We start from the raw sequence: 22,086 nt of genomic DNA on the forward strand, positions 1-22,086 counted from the left end.
GAAGATAAAAGATGAATTTAAATTTAAAATAGAAAATATTAAAGATAACGTATAATGTAAATCGTCTATTTGAAGATATTCTTTTTAAGATCATTTTATGTATTAAGTAATAAAATTGTTAAATAAATGAATCATTTAAAAAATATGACTTTTTAACTCGTTGTATGAAATAAGTAATAAAATTTGTTATGTATAAGTAAGTCAAGGCACGAGTGGTATAATATAATATAAATGTGTGTTTAGTGGGATTCTGTGAAAATATTAACATTAATATAAACATAGGAATATGCATATAAAGGATTTTAAAAAGTTAAAAAGGATAAAAGTTGGTTACTTGTGTAGCAGAGTGGTATCGTGTTGTATAAATTTGTATACTGTTACATTGAGTTGTGTATATAATTGAGATAAACTATATTTATTTAATGCATTACTTCTATATATATATATTACGTTTGGTATAAAGTTGTATATTATTACAACGAGTCTTATGTATGAATCAAAACTGTATTTATCAAATATACAAATTTTATTATATTTTTACATTATATTAATTATATATATAAATATTTATATTTTTTAATTATAATAATATTAATAATTTTATATAATATTTACTATATATTTTTTTTGTAAATAAATAAAATTTTTATAATATTATTAAAATATGTCATCAAACGATCTCTCATGTTTTCTAATAACAAGGAAGAAATGCATTGATGCATCCTATATTGAAATCGTACGATAATAGTTGGCTTTTCGCCAAAATATATTTTTCCGTCTCAAGCATAACACCTATACGCCAAGAATTAGTATGATTCGTGAGAATGATCAAGGTTCGATCACTAACTGATTTAATCTATCAAACTATATAGCCTGCTTCAATATATTCTTGATCATGTTGATGTATTGCACATAATTCAATGTAAATTGTTATTTGGTTCAAATTTTCCACTGTTATTGAACTGATGATTCACGAGTTTATTATAGCCTGGATATTTTCTAAGTCGTTTATTTTGAAAAATTTCTAAATTTTATAAACCTTACAATAATTAAAGTCAATCATGTTTATATATTACCAATAATGAAACGTTAAAAAAAATAATTGAAACTCCCATTAATGAAATAATTTATTGAAAAATATTTAATATATATATATATTTACTTGTTTCGAATGTATTACATTAAGGGGTCATTCTGGTCATTTGTTTTTTTTTTTTTTTTTTCAATGAAAACCATAAGCTATAGTTTGGAATTATTTTTATACCTTATTATTACACTTTTAACTGACAGAAAAAAAAAACAATTTTTTACAACAACAAAAAAGTGCCTTCAACGTGACGTCTCTAAAACGTTCCTCGTGTCTAGTTTAAGTGATTATCTCAGTTTGACAAGTTTAAAAATAAAATTCAAATATATTCTTACTCTCCGTATGATTTGCGTGTATGGTCTGAAGTAAAAAAAGAAAATAATTTGTATTAATTATGTATTGAATATACTATATTAAATTAAATTGTAAAAAATATATTTTTCCATTCGAAACGAATTGATATATAAAAATGCATATAAAACTTTTCCTTTTGTTTTTCTTGAAACAATTAAGTATTGCTTACATTGATGGATCCTTATAATTGTGTAGAATTTAAAAAAAAAAAATTTAAATTTAAAAAATAGATAAATAAATGTCATAAGTTATATCACAAAAAATAGCATCGATAATTTATCGAAAAGATTTGACCAAAATGCCCACTTAAAAAAAAAAAAAAGAAGAAAGAAAAACAAGTAAACGAACGTTTGATCGTAAGATCGAACGATTAATTACTTACTCACCGACTGGTATTTGTTCACTGTCCTCCGATTCAGCAAGCAATTCCACGCTCTTGCTCATTTTATCATCCGCGAGCGAGCATTAATCTTCGATATATCAGGTAAATAGGTGATTTTCAGCCTCTTCTTGAAATGCAATTTTTGAACTGCAGATTCCGATAACATGTTGCGTCACCGTAATATCAATAATCTGCCTAAGGATCATCGATCGTTGCCGCGAGCTCACGTTAGGAAGAATTTAACGTTGATCCAAGATGTCGACGCGCCCCCGAGAGCATCATCGATTCTGCAGAATTTAACGCTTCGTCGATAAGCCACCAATCCCAACCCTTCGTACCTCCTTCTCTTCCTTCGCCTAACGTTCTTTTTTCTTCATTTTTAGTTAAAGCTGCACCCGAATGGAATATAAACAAAGGGCTACTATTTTTGGAACGCTTAGATCGCGTAACGATCACACCTACTCAAAAACACGTTTTCCTACTAAATCATTTCTAATATATTTAATTATTCTTCATTTACAATTGTTTTTCTATACGTATCAAAATGGTATTCGTTATTTACAGTATTTTATTTTCAATTTAAATAATAAGGTAGGTATGTATATTTATTGGGTTAGAATTTTTACAGCTTCTTTTCATCAATATTTAAAATAAAGCAAGTGTATTACATTAATTAATGCAAAAACCTTAAATGTTTTAATCAAAATATTTGTTAATATTTATAATAAAATATTAGTATAACAAACAAATCATAAGTAAAGAAAAATAATTTTAAAGCAATTTTAACGATATGTTATTTCATACTAACACTTAATTTATTACACTAATCATTTAATTTACAATTTACTTACCATCAATTAATAAAAATACTAACCAAATAAATAGAAGTTAATTAATGATTTAACTATGAGAAAACTTTTATTTTTGTTATTTTATGATATTAATTTATACCCGTATGCAATTGGTGACAACTAAATTAATTAAATATTAAATAGAATTTATACATATTAAAATTTTTCATTTTATAAATAATTAACATAGTTTGAAGGATTTATAACTGTTTTAATATAAATTTACAACTTTCTGTTAAATTTTGAAAAAGAAAGTTTAATCATTTTTAAAATTCAATTTAATTGAATGCACTTGTACACCGTTTGGTTAGCTTAGTTTTGATATTCCAAACTTTTAACATATATATGCATTATTACATAATGTATTCCATTGGAAAACATATTTGTTGTGTATTATTTTTATTAAAACTGTCTTTTCAAATCCCACGATCGGTCGCCAACGGTGCGACAAATTAAAGAAGCTACAGTAAAAATTCATTAACGTAGGACTTGTTGCGTGAATTTGCTGATACGCGTTGAATTAATCAAAAACGATGCTTTTCTTTTTCATCTCTCGTATATAACCCTATCGAATAATTAAAATCTATTCATGTAATGGATATCATTCTTTGTTAGATTTACAATATTCATATTCTTCCCAATGTTCCTCTTTTCCTGATTAAAAATAGATAAACAAACAAATCTGAAAATGATGAGAAAAAAAATCGCTATGAAAAATGTATAACTATTATATTTATTAAAAAAAAAAATTCAAAATAAAGTTTACGTAAAGTGTATAACAATTAATGTATTTTCATTTCAACGAAAATTATTCAAAGTAAGAAAAAACTAAAATCAAAGATTTATAAATTTTGGTAATAATCATAAGAAGAACAATTTTCAATGAATCACACATTTACTCTTTATATCTATGTAAATCGTAAAAGGTAATTCAAATATTAACGCTCTTTAATTAGTCGAATTATAAGGCTTTTCGTTTCCTTAATTCCCGTATCTTTAACAGTTCTAGTTGATACATTCAGAGCTGTAATTTTCGTACGGAATACGATGGCCCACTTTCTGACGAGTTTCCACGCGATATAAAATCGACAAAATCTGCTAACAAGAGTAAAATAAAGATAGAAAGAAAAAAAGAGATGAAAAGTTATGAAAATGCTCGTAGTTTATTACAAATGCCTGTATTATAAACTATATGTCGTAAAGTAGAACACTTTATTGTTTTCATAACTAGATAAAAATGTTCGAATTTTTAATTTGAAGATAATATGACTACATCTCTATGTTATATTAATAAATAATAAAAAATGTTATTAAACAAAATGACTTTTGTCTGTTATCGATTTTAATGTAAAAGTTAAATATATTGAAACATTAAATTGTAAAACATATATTTGACAAGTTGATCGTTTATTTTGATGCATCATTATTATCTTCAAACTGTCAAATTAGTAAATTGTACACGTCGGTGTTATTCCTGAGGTTATTATAACACATGTTGCAGTAACATGCTGTATCATGTTTTGCGGTATAGGTGGAAATTTCTGACACATTATGATTTCAGTACTTCCAAAAGAAAAAAATCTATCTCTAATCTAAATTTGGAGATTGAAATACACACATGAAATTTTATATAAATGGTATGAAATTAACTAATTAAAAGACTACAGTTCCTGCATGTTAAAGGTAAGTAAACTATTTGAAGAAGTACTTACTTATTAACTAAGAAGAATACGAATCTAAAGAATTCTCAGAAGTAAATGTTTTATGTTACAAAAAAGAAAGAAATTTTATACGAAACTAAGTATCTGTATATTAATTATTCATTGGTGTTTAAAATATCTCTCTAAATGAATTACGAACAAATAAAAACGATTCATTAATATTCAAAAATCAATTATCACACGAAAATAAAATGTAAAATATAAAAACAAATCCTATTCTACTATTTCACAATATTATTTTTTTCTAAAATAATCATTTCATATTATTATCACATTCAGTAATTCTATTTAAATGTATACGTGACTACTTATACTTAACCTAAAATGATTTAAAGTTTTTAACAATAAAGCTTGATCGAAATTACTGCGATTAAGTTGAAATTGGATGGATTTGATGAATGTTTGACGTCACAAACGAATAATCACGGTTTTTTCATAGAACAAGTTACAGAAATATCAACTTTGTTCTGAACCCTGTGCTCTTTGTTAAGTCGATTATATATCCTTTCAATAAAACTCGTTATCTCTTCCTTTTTCTCTCCTGCGTTCGTTACCGTACTCGTTTCTAAAAGGTTCTATGTAAAAGAATAAAATCACACGAAGGAAGCCATAAATGGCTTTTCACGAGTTATTATTTATGTTTCTATTTAATTCACATCGTTTTCATTACATTCGTGTCATCTATTTTTTAACATCCACGCGTATTTTAGTTATTTAATGAACAATTTGCACTAACAAGTGAAACTATTTAAAAGATCAGTCTCTTTAACCTTTGTGTGTTAAATCTATTACCTACTTGCACTGAAGATCTTTCCATGAAGTTAAATCTAAATTTAGATATAGACAATTTTATGCTAAATATTTTTTCTTTTTTAATATAAACTGTTATGAAAATTGTAACAACAGTCTTTTATTGAATTTTAATTAATATGTTACTGACAAGGTTCCTAAGGTTCTTACAATGATACGAAAAAAATTAAGCTATTTTAATAATTTCAATAATAAATCAAATTACAATAAATATATTTTTAATATAGATAAATATTTTAAATTATAATTTAAAATTTAAATTATATATATTTAAAAAATTAATATTAAATTAATTTAATTAAAAAAATAAATTATATATTTATATATTTATTTATTAAAATATAAATTATATATTAAATTATATATTTAAAATTTAAATTATTGTTTAAAAATATGTTTAAAAAAACCAGATGTTTTTGTAATGTAAATATCATCAAATTAATAAAATTTTATAACGGTGAAATATGTCGAATTTAATTCATTAACTAACTGTATATATTTAAACTTATTTCATGCGCTAAAAATCAAATGTTCTTACTAATTAATGAATTATACACCTACTTAAAAATGATCTATTGCAATCATGATAGTCAATTCTAATAGATAATTACGTGTAATATTTATACGATAAAATAAAGTATTTTTTACAGATATAACGAATATTCCTGCGAGAGTTAGAACAAATATATCAAACAAAAAATCGATGAATTTTCACATCGTATATCATTGATCCCAAACGTTTATTATTTTAAATGTAATTTATATTTAATCCTATGAAAATTTTCGATAGAATAATTAAAATTACCATACTATTTGCAATTTTCAATTAATTAATTACCATCCTACCGAGTAATTTGTTCAGCCACACAATGGACACGCCAAGGGAACTTTGCCATTGTTCTGTTCGCAAATTAAATACGTCAATCGTTTTATCGATCACTTAACAAAAAATAAAAGCCTAGAATAAAATAACATCCCAAATAAAAAAAGAGAATATCTTGTAAGTCACGCCTCTCTTATTGACTTTCAATGTTGCTATTTTATGCTTTTACAAACATATATATACATATATACATACATAATTATTATCGACTCTGTAACATTTATTATTCTAAAGATTGTAATCGTTTCCAAGAAAATTTCCAAGAAAAAAATATGAAAGAGTCAAGTGAAAAATATATTTACTATAAATGAATACGTCAAAAAAAAAAAAATAATCTTCGATAAATCAAATCGAACAAATAAATTGCAATTATATAATAAAATCATCCCATTTGTTATTCGAAATAGACATCTGTTGCTATATTTTGGCAAGAAGAATGAAACAAGGTAACAATCAAGCTAAATACAGAAACAAACGTACGACCTAGTTGATATCAATACTAGGATAACATGACGCCCGCATCCGTTCTATAATCTACCCTCTGCGAGCTCGATTTTCTGAAGCAAAAGTTTTCATTTTAATTACTGAAATGCAAACAAATGTATAGACATATATATATATATGTAACAGTACATTGTATATATACTGCATCATTCTAGTTTTTCTTTTTACATAATGAACCTAGTTTTTAATTAAGCACGATCAAATGTCAACAGGAATATGAGAAAAATTGTGGTTTGTTTATGTAATAATTCAGGGAGGAATAAAATTAACCCCATCAGTTAAATCTGTAACGTATCCACCCTATCGATCAACGTAAACGATTCTCCTAATCACATCACGATTCTCTCATCAGTGAGAGCTACATTTTTTATCTCACGAACTTATACATACTATATCGAAAAATTCGATAATTCATTCGGTCAATATACATATTATTCCGGATAAATTGTCAACATGAAATACGATGAAAGAAAGAAACGTTTTGCTTAGTTTATCGTACCATATATTTTTTTACGGTCACTTATCATTGACCTTTGGCCTGCAACTAATGTAAAAAACAAAAAATTTAATTTTAAAAATAGATTATAATATTTTCTTGATAAATGACATTCATTCGACATTCGAAATATTATAATATTATTTTCAATTGGAAAAATATAAGGTACTTGATATCAAGTAACGTGATTCTTGGTGCAATAAGAACTAAACCTACCAACATTTCATGTATGCCTATTCCTACTATGAATGGTCAAATGATTACTTTAAAAAATACATATTATTTTAATAAAAAATGAGATTTTAATTAATTGTATACTGTACAATATATTATGTTCTTTTATTTATAAAAAAAATAATTTATAATACATTATGTATGCATTTTTTTTTTTAAATTATAGAACACGATCATTTGACCACGCGTGGTAGGTTTAGTATTAATGCTTGTTGAATGGGGTAAGTCTAGACGCAGAGTGAGTCGCTTTTTCATGGCATTTTTCCAAATATTTTAAACAGCCATTATCTTGGACCCACGTTGAACGACGAATGAGATTTTTCTCAAGATTACCGAGTATTACAATGTAAAGAAAAATTGTTGTTGGTTATTTCAAACGAAAGATCATTTTCGTTGTAACGAATTTTGGAGATGAAAAAGCAAAGCTCAAATTTTACCTATAGAATCCAATATACATGCTACCCGCCCCTATTCTATCAATTAAAAAATATATATATAAAAATAAAAATAGAAACAAGGAAAGAATAAGTATCGTTGAACTTGACTAAAAATATGTCGTTTTCTTCGCAGATTTATGTACCCTCGTAATTAGCTCTAGCCCTCAATCTTTCCCTCGATGCACTTTTCCTTGCACTCTTCTACCGTATGCACTTTTTCCGATTGTGGGGACAATCGATGTTCAAGGACCGACCAAATCGCGTGACAACGTCATCGAGCTTTTTTACACGCTTTTTGTAATCCGCAATGTGTACCCCTTTCAATGTGTCCAGCTTAAAGATGAAGGGAAAAAAAGAAGAAAAGAGAGAAAGAGATAGAGAAAAAAAGGGAAAGAAAGAGAAAAATAAGTTAGGTAAAGTCCAAGCGGAAGATGGTAAAAGGAACAAATAATAAAAAATTAACGAGGAAAAATAGAGATATTACATATAATAAAGATTAAAAAAAAAAAGTAATAAGGAAGGGTGTGCAAAGTGAAAAAAGGGAGAGAGAAAAACGCGAGATCCGCGCGCAAAAAAACTTCGATTAATATCTTATCTCTCCGACGTTCGAAAGACGACTGATTGCAAAGTGGTGAACCACGCAACCACCACCCTCTCGCAATCGGTTCCCCCACTCCAAGGCACAGTGCTCTTACGTACCGAAACAATCCGAGAAAGAACGAACACTGTCGAGTGGACCCCAGCAAGAGAGAGAGAGAGAGAAGGCTCTATCGACCGAACGACGGCGAATGAAAGCATCGACGTGCAAACATTACTTCTACATACATACACATACATATATACACACAGTATGCATCTCCTACCGTCTCTCGTTACTAAACTTCCTACTACTACTACTACTACTATTACTACTACTACTACTACTACTGATGAACTTCAGTAGTCTTACTATTACTACTACTACTATTTCTTTACTACTACATAATCGTTTCTAATGAGCGAAGAGGATTAAGTATACATGAAATCGCAACAGGAAATTGATTTTGTTAATTTTTGTGATTCTTCTTTACATATGTCGAAAAATAAACAACAGTGGAGTAAGATTTCATGCATACGAAACTTTTTTCTCAATGACTTTGGACATCGTCTCGACAATGTCTGAATTTTCATGAGCCCACACACAAGGCATCCTCGTCCTTCGGGAAATTCGATAAAAAGTCGCTTGACCTCGAAGACACAATCGAGCTGATAGGTCGAACGATGACTAACAATTCTTCTTTTACCTATTCATATGATTTTATTCAGTTATTTATGAAAATAGTTTAATTTTCTTACGTGCAAAGTGATAAGTACAAGAAGACTGAAATAGCAAACACTTGAGATAGTTCAGTATTTATAATACTGTTTATGTATATGTGTATATATATTTGTGTACATTAATATATAGCTATTATCGTAACATCTTATTGGAAAGTTAACGGACGCGCACATTAATGTGCATGAATGCGTACCGTAAAGATGTCTTCAAAGGACCTTCTATGGTATTATGTCATTCTTCTTACAATAGAATTTCTACGTTGCTTCTATCATAAACTGGGTTTGACCACTCGAACGAACCAAAAGAGAGAAGAAAAGAAAACTTATTTGAAAAAGTCGCTTGATGACCTTTACCCTCGGATCATCAGCAAAACTTCGTTCCTTACGATAGGAGGGTACCCACGTTGAAATCTATATTAGAAATCATATTTAAAAACTATAAATTAAAGATGAATGAATAATTGTTGGTAATATGTGCTGCCATCTGCAATAAAACAATTATATATATTTATATTGATTTTTAAAGTAATTAAACATACTTTTAATTATACTACCTCAATAATCAACAAAAAGTAATTATTATTAAAATGATAATAAATAAATTTATATCATGGATGCGATTCTTTTACTTTTACAATATACAGTAAAAAAGTCAAATCAATCTCGATCAATTGTTTTATAATTTTCGTCTTATTAATAAATTAAACATTACGTTGATAATCGTACAAAAAAAAATATATTTTTATTTTTCGTAAATATATCTTGCAAATTTAAAAATGTTTCTTTGAAAATTTGAAAGAAAATAAAATATTTCAATTATATAAAAACAATTGTATTATGTCTTAAATATTGCATTACAAGTACATATATATACCGTTAAGAAGATTTCTACCGAATGTTTAAAATTAAAAGGATTAAGTGTGTTACAAAAAATGAAAAACTATAGTCGGCCATTCATTTTGAACCGTGAAATAGGCCATAGCGTTTATTCAAAGACGCTTGAAATATTCATTGAACTTAGGTTAATCAGGTAAAAGTGAATACAAGTATTATCGACTAGTAGTAAAACATAACGCTTTTACCTCTATTTTATGTATATATTCTACATATAATTATATATGTATGTATACGTACATATGTGTATAAGTATATATATAAACATATGGAAGCTCGCGTGTCGCCAGTTAGACGCCGACACCCTTTTTAAGCTGGACCATACACACGTGTGGGTAATTTCATATATTTCATGTGTATAATTGCGTGTCACGTCCCATAAAGAGATTACCTGTTAAAGATAAAAAAATAAATATATTACTTTGAATATATTAATTATAAAAATATTATATTACTATAATAACATTATATGAATATATATAAGGATAAAAAATATTGTCATAATTCATTTCAGCATATATAAATATAATACATATTCATAGAGATTACCTGTTACTTTCCAAAGAGATTACTTTTTACAGAAAAAAAAAATAAATGTATTAATTTGAATATATTAATTACAAAAGTATCACATTATTATTATAATTACATTATTATATAAACATATTATATTATTAACGATACAATCTCATTCATTTCTATTAGGATATTTTTATCTATACAAATTAATAAAAATAAGCAATTATAATATAAAAGATGATATATCCTTTTTATTAGGCAATGTACAAAATGTTCAGCATACACAGTATGCACGATCGTTTTATACGATTTCGTATAAAATCTTGTAACGTTAAATCACAATAAAATGATCTTACAAATACATTAACTCTCGTCTAACGTATTATCGAGCGTATTTCTCGCTAAATAATCGAATCTACTCTAATCTCGAGATCTCATTTAACCGATCACTTAGTGATACTGTTACTAACGTGGAAGAAAATATTTTCCCATAACATTCGAATCCATTAACTTTCTCTCTCTTTCTCTTTTTTCTTCATTACTGTCCATTTATTCCCTTAATTCGATACTCTCTATCTCTCACCTTCAATTTCCTCTAATTCCATCGATCTTAAGGTTCGGGAAAAATAATAATAATCTCGGTTACTTTTTCTTATGGTTAAATAAAGAAAAAAGATCAAAGAATATTTGTTGTTACAACTAGTGAATTAAAATCAAACGAGATAATAAATATTGTGTCGAGAATGTTGTAAAATGCTCGTAAAAATTAAGAGGAGATGTATATATATATAGATATAGATATAGATATAGATATAGATATAGATATAGATATAGATATAAAAAAAAGAGAAAAAAATTCTTCTAACAATAAGTCTGTCTATCTATATACGAATGGTCGGTTATTATAAAAAGGGATACAGTTTAATTTTCTTTGAGATAAATTTTTCTTTGAAAGGTTCTTGTTAAGAAGAGATCACTTGCTTTCTTATTATTAAAATGGCGTAGTCGCTTTCGCGATTAAGTAATTAATGGAGCGTGTTATTTCGCATAAAATATCATGAGAATGTTTTACCATGCCTTCTAAGAAAGCAAGAGTAAAATCATTATAAGATTGTATATATGATTAGCAATAATAATAATGATGATAATGATGATAATAATAATTATAATTATCGGACTACGGAATTATTACAGAAGAAACAACGACCTCGTTAATATGAAGCATATCATTTTATTTTATTATCATATTCAATCATTTCGCTTTATTTTTTTTTTGTTTATTTGTTCTTTTATTATGCGTAAATAATGTTCTAACTAAAGTTTTTCAGTTTTATCTATTAATCTTATTTTTTATTTTTTCTTCTTGTTTGAGGTAAACGGTAGAGTTATTATTCAGGGTAGAACATAGGTTTTACAGTCTTTTTATTTTATAACGCAAAGATATAGGCGTATATATTTTCCAACGTTCCACAAAATCTATTTAACTTAGTATCAGATTTGTTATAGGTATTATAATAAAATAAAAAAATCCGAGTTGAGATCGAATGTCAAATAAATCTAACTTACATTGGTATACGTTAAATAACAAAAACTTATATATATTCTCTTATTTTTAAATAAAACTTTATATATTTTTGTATTATATATAAAGTGCTTTTAAAAAAATGATCGATAACTCTACCATTTATCCTAAATAATTAAAAAATGTAAATAATCTAAAGATTTTTAAAAGAACAAAATTTACGAAAATGGAAATAACACGATTTTCTTGCTATGACCTTTCGTTTTTATTATTATTATTATTATTATTATTATAAATTTAAAATGTATTATATTTCTTCCCTTCAATCTTTTTTTCATTTACTTTTACGAGCAATTTACAGAATGACAATGACCGTGTCATATGCACACGTCGCAGTCTATTAAGACGCACGTCATTTTTGCAACGACACAAAATCACTTTCAATTTTATCGATAAGAATCATTTCTTTTCTTACGCTTGTATTTACGTATTATTACGTAAATACAAACAACAACACAACCCACCAGAGATTAACGAAATCAGACAACCTGTTAATGGGAATGGAAGAGAGAGAGAGAGAGAGAGATAGAGAGATAGAAAGAGAAAAGGAAGATGAAGAAGGAAAAAAAAGAAGAATAAGGGACAAGAATAGGAGAAAAATGACTTTTGTATGTATATGTACAAGGAAAAGAGAAATATCGATTTACATTAACAAGCGAGAAGCTGCTTCGTATTATCGCGCTTAGTAGCGCACGATAAAAGAACTCATGGTATGCATGTATAGTACGCTTCTGCATAATATATCTAAAATTAATCTTAACACGTTTCCCTTATATACGTGAGTATATGTATCAGTGTTTCTCTTTCTACGAGTATGCGTTTGTATATGTACGTGTTTATATACTCAGTTCTAATGTAAGTTTTCTTTTAACGCGCACGCGCGCATATATACATATGTATTTTGAATATAGTTACATGTATAATATACATACGTGTGTGTGTGTGTATTCATGTTCGTATGTCGCACTGCCATATAATATTTTATTATTATTATTATAATTATTGTTATTATTATTATTATATATATATATAATATATATTACCTATGTAGAAATGTACGCATACTGTACATTAAAGTTCTTATCATATACATAATTAATTTTATAATTTACAATTTGTCGAACCTGAAACAAACGCATTTGTTAGCGAAACGCAACCACTCTTTACGTTACATAATGTAACCAATCACTCATGATAACGATATATATATATATATATATATATATATATATATATATATATATATATATGTATATATGTATATATATGTATATATGTATATATATGTATATATGTATATCTATATACACATAAACACGTGTGTGCATGCCTGTATGTATGTCATGTGCTTGCAAAATTTTTACAACCCAAGCTTTCACGAATACACGTTAAATTCGAAAGGGGATATTTCTTTTCTTTTTTTCGGTGAGGATAGAAAAAGAGAAACGATGAAATGAAGAAAAAAAGAAAGGTAGAGAGAGAGAGAGAGAGAGAGAGAGAAAGTATGAAAGAAAGAAAAGGAAAAAAAAATAAAAGAAAACAACACGATCTATTTCGCTCCCTTTTTCTCATTCCCTCTCCCTTTTTTCTTAATTTTCTTTTTCACTAATATTATTCATTAACACGTATATCACAGATTACTCCAATACCGGAACGTCTTCTCATTATTATTATTATTATTATTATTATTATTATTATTATTATTATTATTATTATTAAACACGGTATTAAATGGCAAATGAATAAAATAAAATAAGTAAAATAATAAAATGATAAAATTCAAAAGGAACTACAATCTATTTTGTTAATCAATGAGAAATGATTCTTCCTTGTAAAAAAAAAAAAAAAAATAAATAAATATATTCATATATACATATATATAAAAATAAAAATTAAATAAAACTTTTTTTTTATGAAATGACGATTTGTTGATATAATCAGAAAAATGATGTTTTTTCTTTGTATTTTAAACGAGAAAAAGAAATGAAATTATGTATATTTAATGATAAATAAATATTGTGTCGAGAATGACGGAAGTTATTTTATTTTAACCAATCGATTCTCTCCGAATGCTACTCGCTCGTGCTCGTTACGGGAAACCGAGCTAGGATTATCATAAAAAGTAATAAAAAGATTTTTTCCCCGTGGGACGGACGTCAAATATTATTATTATTATTATTATTTTTATTATTATTTATATTTCGTTTTTATATCATCATTATCTTTAATATTTTAATTCTTGTATGTTCTTTTATTTTTTTTTCTTACTATTATATATTTCTCTTTCTTTCTTCCGTCTGTGTTCGACGGAACAACATAAAAATATAAGTGAACCTTAGGCACAAACACTTCGTAGCATATAGTTTTATATGTTACGATAAAAACACCTTGTCTTTTTTTTTCTTTTCTTTCTTTCTTTGTTCATTTTTTGTATATCGTAATATTTTAGAAATAAAGTGTTTATTATAATAATAAAAAATTAAAATGTTTAAAAAGAAATTCATAAAACTAATATAGAGCTCGGCAAATCAAACAAGTGAATTTGCTCGTTTTTAAACTTTTCTATTTGTATTTCTTTATGATAAATAAAATTTAATATATGTATATATATACATATATTATATATATAGATATATATATAGATTCAAAAAAGAACAAAAGCGAGTAACGAGCTAGGATAATTATTAGGAGAAAATTAATTGTATTTCCTTTTCTTTTTTTCTTTCTTTTTCTTTTTAAATCGATAGAATTACGCTTTTTTTATCACTGTTGTGGTCATCGATGGATCACCAAGTAACGTTTTTTTCTCAACATGCTTTGTAATTATTATTTGATCATCTTTAATCATCGCGTACAATTAATTTATCGACAACACACATTTATCTATTCGACAAAACTTCGGAAAATATAAGGAAAAATGTACCAAGTGAACCACAACATAAACATTGGATTTTATTAATACATTCATTTTGTTGTCTATTTTTTTTTTGTTTCTTGAGATTTTGTTAACACGCCTGCTTTTTTTATAATAAGATCTCGACGGAGCCAGCAAGGAAAGTGAACAGGCAAGAAAAAAAAAGAAAAAGGCAATCATTTCACAATATATATAGGCGTTAATATTATGAAATTACGATGACTCGTAAAGCGTATTTTAACAATAAAAAATAAATTTAATCAATTGCACTATATTTGTTGCATGTTTATACTTAATTCTTTATATAGAAAATTCATCTCAATACAAAAAAAAAAATATAAAAAGAAAAATAAGACAGAAAGGAGAATAAAGGATAAAATAGTAACTAAACATTTTACTAAATTATTTAGTAGCTTCTACGAGTCAACGTTCGCGATATCTCTTAGTTCAAAGAATTTAAAGACATTCGTAAAACATAGATTTTCCTTATAGTATAATATTTGTATAATATACATGTTCCATCATCATGAGGCCAACAAAGTACGGCAGTCGAAAAAATAAATTTTGTGACAACCATATTTGCCATAATCGCTACCTGTACAAATTATACAAGAGCTGCCTGCGATGATGTCGCTAAATTTTAACAAAATGTATGTACGGTGTATGTAGAAATTATACGTATCTACATAAAAACAGACAGACACGCGCGCACACACCGCATACACACACATACTTATATATATATATACGTTATTCTTGTTTTTATATATATATATATCCAGATTGTAAATGTAATTAAATTCAATAATATACACATATTACTTATATGTATATATATATATGAGTAAATTTAATCACATTTATAATTAAGAAAAGACATCTACATCATCGCACATATCACTTTTGTTGCTTCTGTTTGCAAGATATAGGAATAATAGATATATTCCAATGTGATTATTGATAATACATATAGATATCCATACACACATACTTACACATATATGCAAACATGTGCTGATAATTACGATAGTGAATTATTTCAAAATATTTTTTAAATTTATTCTTTGATTTATTTTACAAATAATTATAATTTAGAGTAAATCATAATCAATTTTTTGACTAAATCCATTAAATAATTACCGACACATGTGAATATATTTATGTATGTATGTATATATGTATAAGTATACATAATATCATAAAAGTGCCGACAGTATGATGCTGTTCCATCTCGTTGATAAAATTTTAATGATTTCTATAATAAGATTCTTCTCTGTTATCTATTAACCAGTTCCCACTTCTCCCCCTACTACGAAAACCACCTCCCCGAAATTGTCCACCCCTTTTCGGTCCTCTTGGAACAAAATTCCCAGAGGATGGTCCACGTGGACCTCTGTCCATCCAAGGAGCTCTAGGACCACCTCGGAAACCACTCCTACTACGAGGAGGACCATTTCTCCAAGGTGAGAAAATCGCTGGACCTGCAACTCGAGGTCGAAAGTTTGGACTGCTACTATGCACATCATACTCATATCCCGTAGTGGGATGAATGTCCGTCGATGTACTACACGATCCGGAATCATTTGAACCTGCATCCGCAATAGCCGCTTGTTGCGGACCGTTTGATAAAATAATTCTCTTGCAGCTGATCACATCATCCTGTTTCTCGTCAAAATCACCATTTGTTGGCAGTCTCTTTAAATCATTCGATGGTGCCACTTTAGATTCCATCAAAACCTCTAACTGTTCTGATAGCTGTGGTGTGTCCGTAAAATCTTCCTGAGCTTGATTTTCTAACGAGGAGTTTTTATCACCAATTCGTTTCTCCGTCAGACTAGATTCTGAATTCACGTGTTCTACATATTCCGACACGGATGTGTACTTCTCGTCGCGAGGATTCTTCGTTTCTTCTGAAATTGATGATTCTTGAGGTGACTTTTCCTGATTATTGTCAGAATCACCTTTGATCAACTCATCATTTGTCGATGTGTTATCTAATGTAGCAGCATAACCAGAAGAACCATGTTCGGAATTTCGAGAACTCGATACGTCTTGTTGCGTTTTGTGATCCTCGATTAACAACGAACAGATTTTCTCTTGCGATGAAGAGACTTTCTCTTGCGATGAATTCTGAATAGTTTGTATGTTTGCTGATGGCTCACCTTGTTCGAATTCAGGCATAGCTATGGGCTTGCCTTCGTCATCAAGAATAAGGACCGTTTCAGGTGGTTGTAATAACAGAGGACGACTATTTGGAATAATGTCTGGTGGCAAGCGTTGTTGTTGTGGTTGTTGTTGCTGCTGTGGTTGTTGTGGTTGTTGCTGCTGTGGTTGTTGTGATTGTTGCTGTTGTGGTTGTTGTTGTTGCTGCTGTTGTTCCTGTGATCTCGACTTTCGGATACCTGTAGGAGTACGTTGCTTATGATTATGGTCATCAGAATATCTATTTTGTCGATTTCTTGGAAATCCCCGACCACCACGGACATTCCTTTCATTTCTATGAAAAGTTGACGTATCGCGATGTTGATGGTCCGATGCCTGATACCTATTTCGCAATTGCGCTTCCCCGTGAAAATCTTGATTAGATCTAATGTTATGCTGATTATCATGATATTCAAAATCTTGCTGATTCTGTTGATGAACCTCGTGAAAAGTTTGTTGCCCTGGAAGAAATTCTTGCTGATTTTTAAGGAAGTTCGGTGGTGGCGGTCGATTTTGATGGAAGTTTGGCTGATTTGGATGAAAGTCAACTGGCGCATTATGATGAAAATCTGCTTGAGTTTGATGAAAATTATTTGGAGGTTGATGAAACTGCGGTGGTGGCGGTGGTGGAGGTGGTCCAGGATGAATAACGTGAACGTCTTGTAATATTTGACCTCGAGGTACTGACATTTGGGTAGAAGGTAATGGAATCATACGCATGTCCATATCTAAATGTTGAGTCTGTCCGGATTGTACTGGATTCAATACCCTCATATCGCGATCTTGAGATCTGACATCTACCAATATTCTCCCTTTCGGTTTACTATCTACTTCGTCGTCCGACATTTCCATATCAACGCTTTCCACGATATCGCCAGGTTGCATGTGTTGCCTAATTATAACAAAATATAAAATATATTATATGTGTAGACTCGTAAAAATTTCTTAAAAACAAATATAATAATTATATAATAAAGTCTCACCGATAATCCTGGTCACTTGTAGACCATAAAGCATTGTTATTTGGTAATACATTTAACGCCGTATCATTGATGGTAGTATGATTTGCAGGACTGCCTGTGAGACTTATCAAATTACGATGATCGACATCTGCTGCCTTTATTAAGCTGTATGGTAATTGGTTCTCAGATGTTAATGGTATTGGTATCACCCTACATACATACAGTGATAAAAGATATTTCCATGATTTCATAAAATAATAAAAATAATTCATACATTACCTATGATCTACATCTCCAGCACTACTAAGAAGAGGCTCTTGAGGTTGCGCATCATTATACTCTACAGGATCATTAAACCCAGCTTTTTCGTACATCGGTGGTGATTCTGGAGTTTCAGAAAGTATTTCACTTTTTCCTCTTATATTGTTAGGCCAAACAGAGTCATTACTAGACTCCCATCTGTCATTAGCACCATCTATCCATGGAGTCTTATTTTTTTCATCATTTTCACCAGGCCAAGATGGATTCATACTATTTTTACCTGGAGATATATAACAGACTATACTGTATTCTTTATAGTAATTCTAATTACCAGGATAAAAAAAGGATTATTTCTGTTTTTCTTTTAAATAGTTCATACCCTTTTCTTCCCACTTTGCTGGTTCTTTAATTTCAGTTGAGGGAGTCCATGTAGGAAATTTAGGCGGCAGTTTATTGTAGCAGTTTTCGTCATCAAGAAAAATAGGTGGCGGGAGAGGTGGGGGAGGTAAAGGATTTACAACATTTGCATTAGTAGAGCCATCAAATGGCACAGTGATATTACTTTGACTATTTTGACTGGAGTATGGAGAAGGAGTATGTGATTCGGTAGGTAGGTTACGAACGGAAATAGGAGTACTGTGGTTCATTGGACAATTATTCAAAGTGCCGAGAGATGAACCCTGAGCACTCATCATTCGTGAGAGTACAGGAGTCACTGGAAGCTGTCCTAATGCTGGTGAATGCCTGTAATTAGGACGTTGCGGAGATTCCACTTGAGGATCAGAAATATCTAAACCTAAACCAGGTATACCACCAGGATCTTGTGTTCCTTCTGATGAAGGAAGGACAGTTTTCAAAAAACTAGATATATTGAAATCTTCATTGTTTTCACTTTTGGTGGGCCTCATATCAATCACTTCTATTTGCTTTGGCTAGTAGAATTAAACAAATTTAAATACAGATAAATATTTTATGTATCAACCATAAATTATTACTTACCTCTAAGGAATCATTATATTGTTGTGTCATCATAGTAGGTGTTGTAGATCTTTCGTTAAACAAATGTCTCTGAAAAAAATATATAACATATATAGTCATTTGTACATACATGACATAATTGTTATAATCATAACACAAAACTGTGTATCTCACCATATTACCAAAATCTACATTCCCTCCTATAAACGAGGAGAAATTATTAGTAAAATCTCCAGATTCATGTCCCTGTGTCAACTCTGGAGCAGGAACAGGAACAGGATCATAATCATGAGTGTATGAACCATAAATAGATGGAGGTGCAACTTCTATAATCGTAGATTGATTTGTAGTTTGATTTTCATCACCTGGCAGTTCTATGTCGCTATCAGGGCTGGGAGATGGAGCATTCACATCAGGTGATGGAATAGGAGAAACCAATGTTGGTAATAATTCATCTAATTTCTTTTTTAAGTTTTTCACTCTGCTACCAAAATTGCGATATGCCTATGTGTAAAAATATTAATTAATAGCTAACTAAAAAACCTGTTGAATTGTATTTTTATTTTATATAATATAAACAGAACATTTTTCTGTTGATAAAGTGTATTTACATTTGTTACTATTTTAACTTCACTCCTTTGAGTTTCATAAAACTGATCTGCGTGATCGAGTAATTCAAGAACCTGAGTTCTTTCTCCAATTTCAGCCTCCAATGCACGAACATAGTTTTCAACATTTCTTACTGCCAAATCAACTTCTTTTTCAGCATCTTCAACACTTCTTCGATCTTTTAATGATGCACAAAGTTCCTCTGCATTTTCTATCTCTATATTACTATCTCTTAAATCACGTAATCTAGCATCCGTTGCCTGTTCTAGAGTCGCACAAGATCTCATAGTCGAAATCAATAATGCAGCCTGAAATTCTTCTGGCACTGTAGCAGGTTGTGGTTCTGCTTTTTTCTTTGGGGCAGCTGATATTAAGCCAGATAAATCAGCAAGGAACTCCTCATCATATACTTGTCTCTGATCCCAAATCTTAAATATCCGCAATATACGATGTTTTACTTTTTCATCTCTAACCATTGTGGTAGCACGTTGTAGTGTAGTGCCCCAAGATTCCACAAATTCAAAGTTTTTTCTTTTGGAGTATTGAATGACATCATTAGCCAAGTAAAAGAGCGTAAGACGATGCTCTACTTTTACTATCGCATAAAAATCACATTATTAATCATTTAGGATTAACATTTCTATAAATAGTAACATTTCTTAACCCTTTCAATAATACTAGTTAACTATAGTCATTAATCAATATTTTACATTGGTTTATAATTTATTAAATCTGAAACTATTAAAACGCATTACATTGTAATATTCCATCCTTTATCCAATTAGTAGTAAAATGCATTATAACTGACTTATACAGTAGAAATTTATTCATGATATAACTATCAATGTAGTAAAAGCATAAAGGTTTTGTACAGTTGTATTGAAAGGGTTAATATATCAAATATACAAAGACATATAAGCTACTATATTTATATAGTATAGTATAATTTATAATTATTAATGAAATCTTAAATATGAAAAGTTAACTATTAATCAATTGCTTTGTTAATAAAATTTGAAAACATTCTTAAAACGGAGTTCATTATTTTGTTCTGTGGATATATCTTTGATATATCAAGCATACAAATGCATACACATAATGTTAAAAATTTTGATATTTATATATGATTTAAAAAGATTCAATGTGTAATATTTAACTCACCCTTCTTTAAAACTTGAAGCCAAGTAGCAACAATCTTCTTATGATGTTGTCGTCTTTCAAGACACCATGTGGAAAGACTTTGAATAGACTCCTGTGAATCCTTCAATGTATGAAGTCTTCTCTCAAAGAGTTCCACATCAAAATCACTTGTTGCCATTTTGTTGACGAATCATCAACTCGTTTGATAGTTCAAAAATTTAATGTCATTGCATCTTTTAATATGAACCACCGAAAGGAACACAATACATCATACATATGACACATCCAGGTGTCATAGATAAGTTACTTTTCTAGCACACCAACCTAACCAAATAGTATTGCTAATGTATCAACATCGAATGCCAAGAATTACATTAACTATTAAATCACTATTCATCTTCTCAATTAGATAAAGCTCTTCAATTTCACTTTTTCTTTATATACACAAACAATGAGATATTAAAAATCATTTAGAAACTATAAAATTAAAGCTTGCAATACCGACACGCTTAAAAGCTATCGTTATTGACGTAAACTTAAAGAATACAAGAAGCAAATAATTCAGTCTGTAAATGTAACACAATTGGAATATCAAATAAATGATATTATTCGATGCACAGTACATTAACTTTCGTAATATATTTCAAAATACCGTATATCATACAAAGAGTCGTGAAAACAAGAGTCAGCCATCTTTCTAGGACCAAAACACGACCGATCGCGCAATGGCCGGCACGATTCATAAAATATCGTATAAAACTTATTAAAAATTAACACGAATATGTTTTTATATTTCCATTAATAAACGAGATTTATATTTCAATATATTATAAAATTCGATAAAAATTTGAATAATCTATTTAATGAATTGGAATATATTATTTTAAAAATAAAAAATAACTTAAATATATATTAATAATACTTATGAATTGTATATTATTAAAAAATT

At 28.6% G+C, this 22,086-nt stretch overlaps 2 protein-coding genes across 5 annotated transcripts in view; both read right to left on the bottom strand.

Moving 5' to 3' along the window:
* The window catches only part of LOC107074161 (multiple C2 domain and transmembrane region protein), a 23,881-nt gene extending 15,534 nt beyond the window's left edge, over positions 1–8,347 (bottom strand). Inside the window, exons 1-2 of the mRNA XM_015335326.2 lie at positions 7,903–8,347; positions 1,828–2,212 (exon numbers count right to left, since the gene is read on the bottom strand). Coding sequence (XP_015190812.2) covers positions 1,828–1,885 — 58 coding nt within the window. The 5' untranslated portion in view covers positions 1,886–2,212; positions 7,903–8,347. The remainder of the gene's footprint in view (positions 1–1,827; positions 2,213–7,902) is intronic.
* LOC107074220 (uncharacterized) lies at positions 7,903–21,946 on the bottom strand. Of its 4 annotated transcripts, XM_089177199.1 has the most exons (9): positions 21,159–21,942; positions 20,000–20,592; positions 19,754–19,892; positions 19,563–19,645; positions 19,410–19,478; positions 18,790–19,342; positions 18,429–18,708; positions 18,171–18,359; positions 7,903–18,079 (listed from the first exon to the last, which is right to left on the bottom strand). In XM_089177199.1, exons 1-9 carry the CDS (start codon positions 21,313–21,315, stop codon positions 16,231–16,233), a joined length of 3,912 nt encoding a protein of 1,303 aa, XP_089033325.1. In that variant the 5' UTR covers positions 21,316–21,942; the 3' UTR covers positions 7,903–16,230. The 4 variants fall into 4 exon arrangements, with proteins under 4 accessions (XP_089033325.1, XP_015190953.1, XP_015190950.1 ...); XM_015335467.2 differs by having other exon boundaries at positions 18,171–18,314; positions 19,563–19,892; positions 21,159–21,946; XM_015335464.2 differs by having other exon boundaries at positions 19,563–19,892; positions 21,159–21,940.
* Between the last annotated feature and the right edge of the window lie 140 nt (positions 21,947–22,086).

The sequence above is a fragment of the Polistes dominula genome, unplaced genomic scaffold (assembly GCF_049000335.1).
Source record: "Polistes dominula isolate Pdom_NZ unplaced genomic scaffold, Pdom_raw_medaka contig_20, whole genome shotgun sequence".
Classification (NCBI taxonomy): domain Eukaryota; kingdom Metazoa; phylum Arthropoda; class Insecta; order Hymenoptera; family Vespidae; genus Polistes; species Polistes dominula.

Bases quoted from the DNA above. Each gene is read 5' to 3' on its own strand.
- LOC107074220 (XM_015335464.2), bottom strand. From the start codon at position 21,315: ATGGCAACAAGTGATTTTGATGTGGAACTCTTTGAGAGAAGACTTCAT. The intron at 19,343-19,409 runs GTAAGTAATAAT...TAATTCTACTAG, and splicing joins AATATAATGATTCCTTAGAG to CCAAAGCAAATAGAAGTGAT. The intron at 18,709-18,789 runs GTATGAACTATT...AATACAGTATAG, and splicing joins AGCAAAGTGGGAAGAAAAGG to TCTGTTATATATCTCCAGGT.